Source organism: Oxyura jamaicensis, chromosome 4 (genome assembly GCF_011077185.1).
Source record: "Oxyura jamaicensis isolate SHBP4307 breed ruddy duck chromosome 4, BPBGC_Ojam_1.0, whole genome shotgun sequence".
Classification (NCBI taxonomy): domain Eukaryota; kingdom Metazoa; phylum Chordata; class Aves; order Anseriformes; family Anatidae; genus Oxyura; species Oxyura jamaicensis.
In genome coordinates, this window is record NC_048896.1 from 31,026,745 (window position 1) to 31,040,819 (window position 14,075).

The 14,075-nt window shown below is 35.2% G+C and overlaps 1 protein-coding gene across 9 annotated transcripts in view; it reads left to right on the plus strand.

Moving 5' to 3' along the window:
• The window catches only part of PALLD (palladin, cytoskeletal associated protein), a 197,729-nt gene that overhangs the window by 56,857 nt on the left and 126,797 nt on the right, over positions 1-14,075 (plus strand). For all 9 annotated transcript variants that reach the window (XM_035326429.1, XM_035326428.1, XM_035326427.1 and 6 more), the window contains 4 exons: positions 9,471-9,649; positions 11,412-11,478; positions 12,105-12,210; positions 13,086-13,160. In XM_035326429.1, the coding sequence (XP_035182320.1) occupies positions 9,471-9,649; positions 11,412-11,478; positions 12,105-12,210; positions 13,086-13,160 (427 nt within the window). The remainder of the gene's footprint in view (positions 1-9,470; positions 9,650-11,411; positions 11,479-12,104; positions 12,211-13,085; positions 13,161-14,075) is intronic.

Sequence of the window (14,075 nt, forward strand, 5' to 3'; positions counted from 1 at the left end):
CAGGAAGAAAGAGCATTCATTGCACAACTGCCGACATGCGTAGGTGAGAGGGAACCGTTGCTCTGAACCATCAGATCCCACCCAGACTGCTGTTACCAGGTGGTCCAGTGCTCATATGCGGTAAGATAGGTGCCACGTGATAGACACTCTGGGAAATTGTGGTGGATGAATGGTCTTAGTGAAAATACATGAGGACATGTCTGACCTAACACGATGGCAAAATCGGATGAGGGGAGGGAAGGGTGGAATAAAATAAGGCGTAGTATGCTGTTGTTGTTGGCTTTTCCAGCACACTCAGAGGCTGAGAATAGACTGCTATGGAAGTGGGATGTTATCTCTAATGCCACATGCTCATGTGTTTCTTCTGATGAACTGAACTGTAACTCTATTCTGACTTGCTTCCTCCACCTTTAGCTCTTCATATGGGGCTGGTTCCATTTGAAGACTGCATTTTAAAATGTATGAGAGGTCTTACTATAACTTCCTTTAAGCAATGTTTGAGGAAGCTCAATAGGAAACAAAACTGGCAGAGTTTTTTATCCTTGGAGAGAAAAATTGTATGCGTGTATTTCCTGCATTGTTGCAAGTAGTAGTGTGGCAAAGGGTTCCTTTAGCCAGAGGGTGAAAAATATGGAGCAGCGTCTCTACTTTGGAAATCTTATATTCTGTTTTTTGGAAAGAGATGATAATCTTTTCATGAAACAAAACAGCAAGTAAATCAATTTCTGCTGGCATAACTACAGACACCAGCTGAAGGGGGCTGCTTGACATCCTGACAAATGAATTAGTGGAACAATCTGAAATGCAGATAATGTCTACCACTCTTTGACTTCAGGGTAAGATATTCCAGGCCCAAGAAGGAAGTTGTACAAAAACGTTCACTTTAATTACCTGTCAGAAAGAAAGAAATTATTGCTCGGTATCTGGAATTCCATGCCCTAAAACTATAGGGATTCCTTATACATTAACTAGTTAAATGCAAATGCTTTGTGTTTCACGTGCTGGGTATTTTCTGTTGTTCAGTGATGAATTCTGTATAGAGCATTTCACAGTTCTGTGGTAATCCTCTAGAGTATAAAACTCTAAAAGTGTGGAAAATTAAGGGTTATATGTGATAATCATTTAAACCTAGATTATATTTTTAAAAAAATGTAAGCATCTACAACAGTATTAGGGGCAGAACTGCACAGTCAGCTATCGTCAGACTTCAGGAGGGCAGTTACTCATTCTTGACATTTATAACCCATTCCATCTTTGATACATGGAAGCAGTTTCCATGTTTATTGCGGTTGGAAGCATGCTATTGCCTATATTGCAGTAAAGATAAAAATGTATAGAAATATATAACTTTTTCAAAGAAAAAAAAAAAAAAGCTTTGGGAGAAATATGAAACCTAAAAAGAAAAAAATAGAAAGTTGTGTAAAATGTTAAGAAATTAAAAGAATGTCCATTTTTATCTGTATGTACACTGCTTGTTTTAATTTGTAATTGTACTCTAATTCTTCATCTCACTGCTCATAGAACCTATGGATTTTAGCCTAAAATATGCTGAAATCCAGGTACATATACAACAAAACTACTGTATGAACATTCCTTTTCTGTATCTGCTGCCCTGCTTTTTGGCTTTTGTTTTATTTTTATTAACATATTGTGGAGAATTGCATTTGTAGATAGGTCAGAATGCCAAAGAATTGTCCTCTTTAATGCATTTTAAACAATTTAAACAAATTTACAAATGAAAGACCCAGATTACAATCCATTTTTTAATTTTTAATTTTTTGATTTAACTCTGAAACCCAGAGAGTTTGCAGATGGTTTTATTGATGTATTTATGAAAAAACCAATTGTTTTCCAAATCTTTTTCCAAAACTAAGTATGTCGTGTAATTTGGTGGCTAAGAACAAGTGAGAATGTGTAACTGTTCAGTTATTTTGCAGTATCTCCTATGTAATGAAAATGAGAAAACATGTATGTGTTCTTAAACATTAATCTTAAAGATATTTTGGTCTTGACCTTTAACAGCTTGGCCTCTTAAAGTTGAAGGTATTTTGCTGTGAGGCAGTATTGGCTTTTTTTCTGAAGTTTATTTCAATGACACCATGTAACAAAGCCTTGAAAAAATTACGTGTTCTCAAGCACAACCATCCAAGTTTTTGAGTGAGTGTTTTCATTATTGTAGTTGTGGTGTAGTTGTACAAAGCTGTAGTTGTGGTGGAGCTACAGCTTAAGAGTTCTTTTGACTCTGCAATTGAGCAAGGTGCCCTACTCTGACTTCTGATGAGGAGTGCAGTTCTTCTCCCTTTGACTCTTTCAACTTATCCTTCCTCAGCTTAGCTAACTTCTGAGACAGCTGAACTATTTCTTAAGTTCGTGTGAAGATGCTCTAGCCACCTCTTCATAGACAGCATTTCATCTCAAAAGCCACTTCAGGAGAGTTTTAGGAATTCCAAAATCATGGCTTTGTTCTGAAATCCCTGCCTTTGATGTGATAATGCATCTTGCATACTTTTAAAGCAGGTCCGCCAGCAATGACACCCATTTTCAGTGGGACTTATATCTCAGATGTACAGTTGAGTTGTTAGGAACTCATTCTCAGTCAGATTGAAGATTACATAATACATCTTCCCCTTGAAGATTACATAATACATCTTCCCGTAGACGTGAAGCTTCCAAAACCAAAATAATGTTTCAGAAAACAGCAAAGTGTCAATGAACTGTCTAACATAAAATGATGGAGTGAAATTTTTACATTAAATATTGTTAATCACTCATTCTACAGTAGGGTAGAACTGAAGGAAATTAATGTTATAAAGAATCTCATTAATTTAACCTACAGCAGAGTACCACTTATATGATGAGTGAACAGTTCTCCAAAATGTCCACCCTATAGATAAAAGCAAGAAAATCTTAGTACATTAAACTGTCTATAAATTATTCTTGTTTTTATTATCTGCAAGGTTGTTGTCTTCCTTTTCAAGCACTTATTCATGCATTTTATTTATCTATATGAACACAAAAATTGAGTTTATATGGCCATGAATTCACTAGTTAGAGAAGTTACTCAATGGAATGAGAAGGATTTGTTATTTTTAAATAACTATCTGCATGGGTGGTAAATAATCAACATGCTTGTAGTAAAAGGTCTGCTGTTTGCTTTACATAATTGGTAACTAAATTGCACAGTATTTTCTCTCTTCCTTGATCTGATGATTAACCACATCTAGAAGGAACTGAATTATTTATCCACATGTATTTGTCAGTTAAATTGCTGCTTCTGAAAAGAACATATCACCAACTTGTTCTCAAATACAGAAAAGAAAGTTCTGAGTAAGGTTTCTGTAACTGTGAAATCTATGGTTTATACCTACACGTGGCCAAGACTTTTGTTCTGAAAAAAACATGCAGCTAAAGATCAAGAGTAGTAAGCTACTTTGTGTTTTGGTGATGGCCAAAAATAAGGAAAAAAGATAAATCTTTTGGGGCAAAGGGCGAAGATAATATATGATGTGAGGTAAGATTTAAACTTTGGACCTCAGGAACGGAGTAGGAGTAATTCATCATACAGTTCAGCATTCTGTTATTTTCTACATGAAGGCTGACTGCAGTATACACAATATGTTTTAGAAGAAGTTGCTGTATAAACATAAGATATTTGTTAATTCTGGTTAGAGAAGAAAACCTAAAGGCTTTTTCTTCAATATTGACTGTTTTGTTGTTTTTTGTTTTCTTTTTGGCCTGTGAAAGATTATCTCCGTGCAATTTTATTTATTCAGTAAGAACAGCATAGATACCTTTGTTCTGCATGATGAAGCAGGATTACCTGAAATATGATCTCTCATTTGGATACTACTGGATACATTTGTGAAATACCATTTGCCCAGGCACCAGAATACCATGGATGACACGCGTCGCTTCCCTTGATTCTTTGCATTATGTCATAAATGTATTTACAAGGCTTTTGAAGCCAGTTCAACAAGAAATTTGTTAGATAATTTTCATTGGTTTTCTAAACATTTAAATATTTTCCATATAATCATAGAGTTTAAAATGAAATTAATTTTTTTTAAAAAAAAAAAGTCCCCATTTTTTACCCATTTTTTTAAAAAAAAGTTCTTCCTGCAAGGAGTAGCCAGTAGTGAACAGAACATTACCATAACCTCTTGCACAGCCTCCTATAGCAGAAAAGTTTATTAATCACAAATAAATAGCTTTGGATTACATGTCTAAATAAAGCCATTTTCATTATGGTATATTATCTCTGGCTTCTGTAAAGAAAAAAATAGTATTAAATTGGTTTATGATAGACAAGGAAAGTAACTCAGTTTTGTTCTTCAAATCTCCCTGTTTTTTCCTTTACATTCAGTTATTCCATTACTGTATTGTATCATGCATATCTTCTAGGTTTTTATAAGAATGCAGGTCTAATACAGAGACATTCAATCTATCACAATTAAATTTTACTGAGTTAGAATAGTTTTGTATCTTTTAACTCATTCTTCTCTGTAGTTTTCTGTAGTAGAGTCAAATTATTATAAATATATATATATATGTATATAAAAGGTTTATCTTCTTAAATTACTAAGGCCCCATCTTTAAGACTTTCAATAAGAGAATAAATGTATGAATCTAAGTAGGACTGCTGTAAGAATTCCTTTAAAAATTAAAAAAGTAGGAAAAAAAAAGGATTGGTATTTCCAGACGATATTGTCCTGAACCTTAAATTCAGTGAAGACTTACCGAGAGATGTAGTCATACTTCCAAGTATCTTCACTCAAATAATTTATATTAATATATTCACAATTGCTTGGACTAGGGTGCTCCATTACAAATAACTTGTAACAAAAAGGCATAAAAATACCATATTTTTAAAAATTAGTTAAAAAAAAAAAAAAGAGCTGTGTGTAAATAGCAAGCATCTGAAATAATCTGTTTACTAGACTCTAAATCTTATGACAAATATGATTTTAAAAAAATATTATAATGATTCTTTAGTGATATTTTACAGTCAGGAATTATTGGACTGTTTATCTTGAATGCAGACTTTACAAAATGGAAGTTATATGGGATAGTGATGGGAACGCTGACTCTGCCAGTTCTGGAATGTTAACATATTTCAGTTTAACTTTTCTTGCTGGACATACTTAACACCACTAAGGATAAAATTACTTTTTAATTTACAACTTATCTCTCTCCACTTTTTGTAGTGGTCAGAGTTCACTGTTATAATTCTTCCCTAAGGCTATATCTTAAAGTTTCACTTCAGCTGCCATTTTAAATTAACTTTAAAGAGTGTGCAGAAAAGAAAACCTCTCTATTCCTCAGTGGCTCTCCAAAAACACAAGTTCCAGCAGGATTATGCATTAGAGAGAACCCTGAACTGTTTTTCTTAAGGCCCTGGTGCTCACTCAGTCAGTGTACTGTTCAGCTCTGTTTATATTTTGTTCACAGTCATTAAAATCCCAGACACACGTGCTTGTATGTATTTCCATACATGGAGGTTGTGAGGGCATAAAGAAAAGAAGAGTGAAAACGAAAGACGTGTGAATTGCTACCTGATGTTAGCGTGCATGAACTGCCTCTCACCTGGCAACTGTTTTTTGCTGTCATCCCATAATGTAACCCATGGAAAAGATAAATAGGGTTTGAGTCAGGAAAAGCAAGTTTCTTAACCATTGCTCCCCCGCTACCAACATTTGCTTCCTTGGAGAATTGACTTTCCAGTCTAGTGATTGTGTTTCAGTGCCTGCATTAATTGCTATCATATTAACGTACAGTAGATACAGTGTAGGTCAGACTAAGCATAGCTGCAGAACAGGAAAGGCAGAGAGTGGTACAGTGGAAATGCAGACAGGAAGAAAAATGGAGGAAAGATAATGAAGAAGAAAGAAGTAAAGATCAGAGAAAGTCGGTGCAATTTGAAATTTCCTAAGTGTTAATGACTGGTACAGTAAATTCCAATTACATAAAATGTATATGCATTTTATTTGATCTTTTTGCCTTCTTCTGGCATCATTACATCGCTTACTGTTCTTTTTTTCAAGGGGACAGCTCTCCAAGTTTGCATGAACACTAACATGGCCTACAGGAATGAACATAGGATGCAAGCTCAAGTCCTTATTCCACAATGTACACACATATGCAAAAACACCTCTGTCTGTTTTGTTTCTGTCTGCACACTTTGTTGTAGGTTCTCAAAGGCATAAAAAATAGATCACTTCTGTACTTTGCTAACCGGAGCTTATGATACAGACATATCTTTAAACTGATGTCCTCTATACAGAGAATTCTCTTTTTTGCAAAGCACGGGCAGTGGATTTATTCCTGTGTTACTTCCAGCGTCTTTTGGTTTTGGTTTGGACTGGGGCTTTTTGGCTCTCCAGAAGCAATATTATCATCTTCTGACACCTAGGTAGTAATCCTCCTATCCCCTCAAGGTTCAGTAGGCTGGAATAGACTGGACATGAGTTAGTGCTCTCCCAGTTAGCATACAGATGGAATTTTCCTGTAAGACTTGCTTAGTGGCTGTTTTTCTGTGTTTAGCCATGAGTCCTTCAGGTTTCTTTGGCTTAGACTCCCTTTGATAGTGATTTGTTGCTTGCTTTGGTGATCCCTCTCCAGAAAGAGAAAATGCTTCAAATATTTGTCTTTGAACCCTTTTCAGTCTTAAGGAGCAGGAAATCTTGCCATGACTATTCCAAGTGTGATGGCAGGAGGGCTGATGAGGCCTGTAGATAGCAATTTGGTGCTTTATATGTAAGATGGAAAATTAAAATTTAGTCAGTGTTTTGGCAAAAAATACTTCATTTACGTTTCTTAGCTAGCTTTTTTTTCTTTCATAAGCTCTGGTGAACTGATCTGGCAACTAGCAAGTTCTTGCAGGATATTTCAGTTGAGTATTTTCTTCCTCACTTGATTTTGATGTAATATCCAAAGGTAACTCACATTAATTAATCTTCTCCTTCTATCAACTTGTAGATAAACAAGAAAAAAATTACAATTGGAGAAGGAAAGAGAATATAGATAAACCTATTCCAGTATTCCTCATTTCAACACATTCACGTTATGAATGTGAGTGGTTCTTTCCACCATGAGCAGTGCAGGCAGACGTCGGGCCTGCTTTCCAGTCCTCACACATCACGTTCACGGTGGCTGAGATAATTCTGTATGGCATGGCATAGCTAACGTGTTAGTCAACATGTGGCAGGCAGTGTGCGACGTAGCAGGCCGGGGCTTGCTGTCGGTGGGATGTTGCTGGCGTGCTGCAGTGAGGCTCAGTCCAACAAGTGCTGAGGGGCAGCGCCCGCTGCTTGAGGCTAGCTGCGGACATGCATAAGGCAAGGAAGTGTGTAGGACTTGCCTTTTGGAGAAAGCAGCTTGCTTGTTAAACATCACCTGACAAAAATGTGTACGTGGGCTTTCTATTTTAGCGTTAAGTGCTTATCACAGCTTCTTCAACATGGGTGGAATTTGGGAAAGAGTGGAATTTGGGAAAGAGTGGAAAGCCGCCCAAGTTACATGAAACTAAGATAGGATCGATCTGAGAAAATAATTAAGCATGGAGGAGAGGGTTTCCTTTGCAGGATGTTTCTGGGAAGGAAAGAAAAATAGAACCAATGGTTAAGTAGAGCCTCATATTACAGGCTCTTGTCTGTGATTGTCTAGAAATTGAATTAGCCTCTCTCTTGTGCATATCATTTGAACTGGAACTTAGGCAAGGCTTCGCGGAGGTTAGGCCTCTGAAGGACGAGTAAGTAGAAATAGTAGCAGAGGTCCTCGCACTGGGAGAGGGAGGACTTGTGATGAGGAGAGGAAAGGACGGGGAGGAGGGGGGAGAGAAATGTTAATTTTGGCAGTTGAGCTGACAGAATAAATTGGTCTCCAAGCCCAACAGTTGTAAAAGTAGGCCAAAGGGGTCTGCTGAGTAAACAAATGGAAGTTTGTTAGTTCCTTCCAAAAATGATACTTCGTGTGCACTTTCTGGGCACAATAAGAGGCAGAAAAGGAACTTGCTGGGCTTTTAATTACAGAAGAGCATTACATATGGTTTTAATGTCACTATCAACGTTTCTTTTTTTTTTTTTTTTTTTTTTTTTTTTAGCCTTCAGAAATGAAAGGCCCATTGTTCATAAACACAGAGGGTTTGCCCACAGTTCTGAGTCATTAAGGGGAATTGTCTTATGTGCAAATCTGTTAGGTTTCTTAACTCTGCGTTCTGAAATAAACATGAATTTTCAAGCTGTACAGTCTAATGTTTTCAGAAGAGAATTTTGTGAAAAGTTTTCTGTCAGTTCTGCATACTTTACTAGAAATAAAAATAAAAATAATAATAAAAAAAAAGAAACAATAAGCAATAAAAGTGAGGCAGCTCATTTCTCAAGGCTGCTCACTGACTGCTATTCCATGCTGTCATCCTGTAGCATTGCAAGCTTTTCCTAAATAGGTATGGGACGGTTTTGTAACTCCTTGGGGCTACTTTGTTTAATTTGTTTTCAGGATGCAGGGAAAGGTTGAAAATGGCAGGAAGGCTGTTCCCTAACTATTTTCCTTTAGTGACTCACTGATCTACCAGCCCTCACAAAAGCGCAAGGCTGCCCTTTAAAAAAAAAGAGCCACCCAGTGCTAAAAAGAGCTGTCTACTTCTCATACTTGTTGGGCTGCTGGGGATATGGGTAAAGCAGGGAGCAGCCTATGAGAACGGGAGTAGCTGATTTGAGAGAATCAAACAGAAAAAGATGGGAGCTGGTACCTTCATGGCAGCGGCACAGGCTGAGAACTGGGACTAGCTCTCCAGGCAGCATCCGTTGGCAAACACTTTATTGTTCCAACATAAACAACGTAGGCTGTGCTTTTGTGTAGCAGTATATCACCCTAGATAAGTACTTATTTTTGCCTGTACCTGAAACCAGCATTTTTGCTGGAGTATACCCTTTTTTGGTAGAAGAGCACATGTTATATATAAAAATCCAGGCCTAGAAAACCAGCTTATGCTCCTGCTCTGAGGCTGGATTAAATCTGTTTAAAGTTTAGCAAGATGGAATCTGTACCATGTGATTATATTAGGTTGATTGGGCATGATAGACAAAAATCAAACATCCTCTGTGGAGAATCAGTGAGTGTTAGAACGAAAGAAGCAAGTTAAATTGAAATGGATTAGACTGCAGTCAAAGCAGGCCGGTACATGGGATATGGAGAAAGCATTGATTCTACCTGAATAGGACAGGGTTTTAATTTGTAGGTGTGTACAATTCACTTACACTCAGAAATGTCTCGCTGCCTCTTTAAGAAATTTGATGCCAGCAAGTTATTTCTTTGCAAATGCCATTAAATACTTCAAAGCACCATGTGCTGCTTTCAATAGCAATTTAGATTTTTGCAGCAGTGTAGTGTCTTCTTGTGTGATGAGCCTGAACCAATCTTTTATGTTCTTTTTTTTTTTTTCCTTTGTCTTTCTAAATGTGTGTGGGCTACAGATGGTTCTGTGAAGGAAAAGAACTCCAGAATTCTCCCGACATTCAAATCCATTCTGGAAGTGGAGGGCTTCATTCACTAATTATAGCAGAAGCCTTTGAAGACGACACTGGACGCTATACTTGTCTCGCCTCAAATCCCCTTGGTTCTGATAGTACGTCAGCTGAAATATTCATTGAAGGTAAGAGGTGAAATAAAAAGACACTCAACACATACATGGAATGATAACGAAGCTGAAGTTTACTTCTGGTAATGGTTCTGCATGTTAAGATTGCATTTGCTTTAGTGGTATTTGTACAGTGTTTCCCAGCCTTCCTTTAATGCAATACATTTTGAACACCACATCATATTAATTCAGATATGTCAATGGATATTCCAAGCATCAGATTACTGTTTAGTTAGTGTAAAAGGAAAATTAAAAATGCAGAAGTAGGAACAAGCAGAGCTTTTACTATAAGGTAGCTTTTAAGTAGCCTCTGTAAATAAAAGATTTGACTAGTTCTACCGATAATGATTTTCAGGATAACGGTAATTCCTTTGTCAGTTCTGAACTTCCTCCAAATGCAATTAAATGTGACAGTCTCAGATGAGTCCTCCTCAGTCATGGGTGAATGTGCTGTAATTCTTCATATTCAGCACACTGACTTTAAGTCAGATTATAAATCGGTCATACTGGTTTTGTCCAGAATCAAATGCTAGTAGTTGTCAAAATCTTTCTTGACTTCAAAATTAGTCATAATGCAAGATTTCTTTTTTTCTGAAAAAAAAAAAAGTTAGTCTCAGCCACAAGTAAAATTCTTATTTATTTATTCATTTATTTATTTATTGTGAGTAATTGTATTATGTCACGATTATATTAACTGACTTTTAGTTCAGTTGATGTATCTTCAAATATGTTAATAATGTTAATTAATAATGTTAATAATCTTGATGACTTTGCCTCACACCTTCATCTGTACAGCAACCCTAACCACACAAGATTTGCTTATCCTTTGCTCATGAGAAATACTTTCACATAGATTCACCTTGCTCACTTGACATTGCTTCTCTTTTCTTACCTTTTCTGTGGTGCTTATTGCTTTGATTTTTGTAGCCTAAACTTTGTAAATAAATGGTGTACTTTAGTCCCTGAGTTCAATCTCTGTTTCACTGTAAGTCAGTCTATGCTATGCTACACTGTGCTATGCTATGCCAGCTATGCTATGCTATGCATATTGTATGTGATTTGCTTAGGATTTGTATTACAAATATAGCTATGCATATTTATGCATAAATCCTTCGAGGAATGATATGTGCTGCATAAATGTCTAGAATAAATATTGCTTGTAGTTCCAGTTGTTACTAGAAAAATTAAGACAATGGGCACAAATGGTTTCTTATCTTTTCTTCAAGTGAGTTCAAGATATTTCCAAACACATACATTATATCAAGACTTCCACTGGCAAGGAACACCAGTATGTAAATGTTATGTATAGATCAATGTAAATAGTCTGAACTGTGGAAATAGTGGATAGCAAGTTTAGTCTGGAAATGTCTTGCTATACTGAGTAGTCTTAATTAAGGTTGAAGATTTATTATCTGTATATAAGACATATGTTTTCTTAAGCTTAAAGTTTTACATTCAAGTAAATAAAATTGTACATTTCCAGTAGAGTAGTTTTTTCATCTTTTTTTTTTTTAATTTCAAGGAATACAGCTAAAAGCCTAAGGAAAATGGTTTGCAATTGACATGGACATGACTTCTGTAACTGAAGTACATAGTTACAATGTTTTATCAGATAAAAACTGCATTAATTTATTAGAGAATTCTCAACACTATATTACAAGGTCTTTACTTATGGTGCATAGTACAAGTCACTTGAAGTAAAATGCACAGTTGTTCCTTTGGAATATAAACATCAAAGACATCAGTAAAAGATTATTGAATATATTTTCTTTTCCAGGTGCCAGTTCCACAGATTCAGAGAGTGAAAGTTTAGTTTTCAAATCAAAATCTGGAGCTATGCCACAGTAAGTGTGCAAAGTAGAACCAATGCTGTTCTAATTTTCTTTATGAGCGGCACTGGAAAATCTTTGGTAGTTTTACATCTGAATAAGCATCTGGGTTGTATTTGTGTATGTCTTGTCTTTTCTCATCTCAAGTGATATAAATGTGCAGTATTATGACTGTAGACTTGTGCTTATTCTCTCTGAGAAGTCTACCCTTACCGACAACTCATGTAGATAATCAAGTTTTACATATTTAGAAGTAACTTTCTGTTAATCAAATCTTTGTTGGAACCACCTACCAATGTGCCTCCAGAAAAATATGCAGAGGTCTAGAATCAAAGAAACAAAATATATTTTAGTTTTTATCTTATAAGAGTACTTTTTACTATGAAAGCATAAATTAGCCAAAGATTGGGTTCTACTCAAGCTTTCTCCAGTGCTGATCTTTTCACTGATAATGAGATATATAATTGCCTTATAGTCAAAATAAAAATGTAAGACAGATATGAGTATGGAATCAGCACCAGTTTGAATAAAAGTATTGAAAATGCAGAAAATACAAGTTGGCTTAGTGGTTACTAAGTAACATATTCTGATTTCATATTTATAAAGTTGTCTGTTGTTGTTTGTTTGTTTGTTTTCTGCAGGGCCCAAAAGAAAACCACTTCTGTTTCTTTGACAATAGGACCTTCTTCACCAAAGTCTGGAGTCACCACAGCTGTAATTCAACCTATCTCTGTGCCCAGTCAGCAGGTATTTTTACATTTTTTTTTTTAATTAGAAGCATTTTAAACTTTATTTCAAAATTTGTAAGTCCTGAAAAACTCTGTCAATTCATTGAATTATACCATTGAACTATAAACATATGTTATTCTCTTAAGAATGATGATTTTTAAAAGTTAGATCGTTGTCTTGTGAATGTGGCATAAAAGTAAATAAACATATGGATTGTTACGCAGCATGTATCACCACAGCATGTGAGCACCTGACATCTGATGATGATGAAAAATAAAGAGGATATCACTTAATAGTGACTCATATAAATTGCAAAAGAATGTAACTTGTTTATTAAATTAAATACTACTATCATTTCTCCGTGCCTTTTAGAGAAAAATATGAAAAATCCATGTTCTTTAGTTTATGGTACGTTTTAATGGTACTAGAGGTTTATGTGTAAATCATTAAATGCAAATAAAAGTAAAATCACTGTTAGACTGAACATGTTAAAATTAATTTCTGTTCCTTTGATTAACCTAGATAAGGTTTTAGGTACCCTGATTTATTTATTACAACATCAGTTGAGGGATGTAATAACAGATGTAATAACAGAAGATGCAAAAACATTTTGGTGCAAAGGACTTATTTGAATGATATTAAGAACAATCAAACACACAAAATACTTCAAGGTGAAGACACTTGAGTACAAAGTTCTCATTGAAAATATAGAAATGTTGATATCAAAAATATAACAAAGAGAAATAGAGATGTCATTCAAGTGTGCTATAATGAGAACACCATAATAAGACTGTGCATTTGAGAATTATTTATTATTGCATAGGTATATGCAGGTTATATTATTCAAAGCATCATTCTTTGCATTCTTACAGTATTGTTGCATTGCTTTGCAGGTCCAAAGCCCTACTTCATACCTGCACCGTCTGGATGGATCTAAGCCTGTCAATTCTGCACCTATATTTACAAAGGTATGCTTTATCCATCATGATTTTTATATCATACTCATATAGTCCAGAAGGAAATATCAAAAAGCTATATCCTAAAACAGGAGTCTTTGCTCATATTAAATATTTGTACAGTTTACACTAGGTGGGTCCTTTTCTGTATTAACGACTCCCTAAGACATACATTTCTGCTGCCACAATGAAGTTTGTATGCCTCTACCCTGTTAAAATCACTAGAAGAATTACATGAATATTCTGTATGGGTTTGCCTTATGCCCATGACTGTTCTCCAATGAGAAATCTTTGTAAAGTCAAACAAGGTAGTCACCAATTGCACATCATAATCATGATAAAGCGTCATTCACAATAATTAATTCACTGACAGAACAAATAATGCAGACAATTACTTTTCTTTGTTTTAAGAAAAAAAAAACATCCACCCAGTTATGTTAATTAAAAAATAAATAAATCAGGTATTCTTCATTGGGATATCTTCTAAAATATAAAGCGTGGACTAGCTAGACGGGAATTTTTTACTCCATAATTCTTAAGTAATTATTTAAGTCAATATTTATCTTCACATTCATCCCAAATCAAACTTTAGAATTAGGAATTGGGTAGGAAAGCATAACAGCAAAAAGATCAGCTTATTTCCCTGATCTCTAAGATGAAACTTTAATCGAAAAAAAGTTTTTAATTGTGCCCTTAAATCATCCTTTCCACAGCAGGAACTATTTGTTAAAGTTGAAATAATAATAAAAAAAAATTATCTGATTATTACTTCAGAAAAACAAAAGTTAATGTGGAACAGCATATAAATGTGGAACAGCAATATAAAGCAGTCTGTCTTACTCCCTTTCCAGTTTATTAATAAAATTTTAGGCCTTGATGCAGCAAAGCATTTGAACTTTGGTCTAACCTCAGAATTATTGGTAGTTA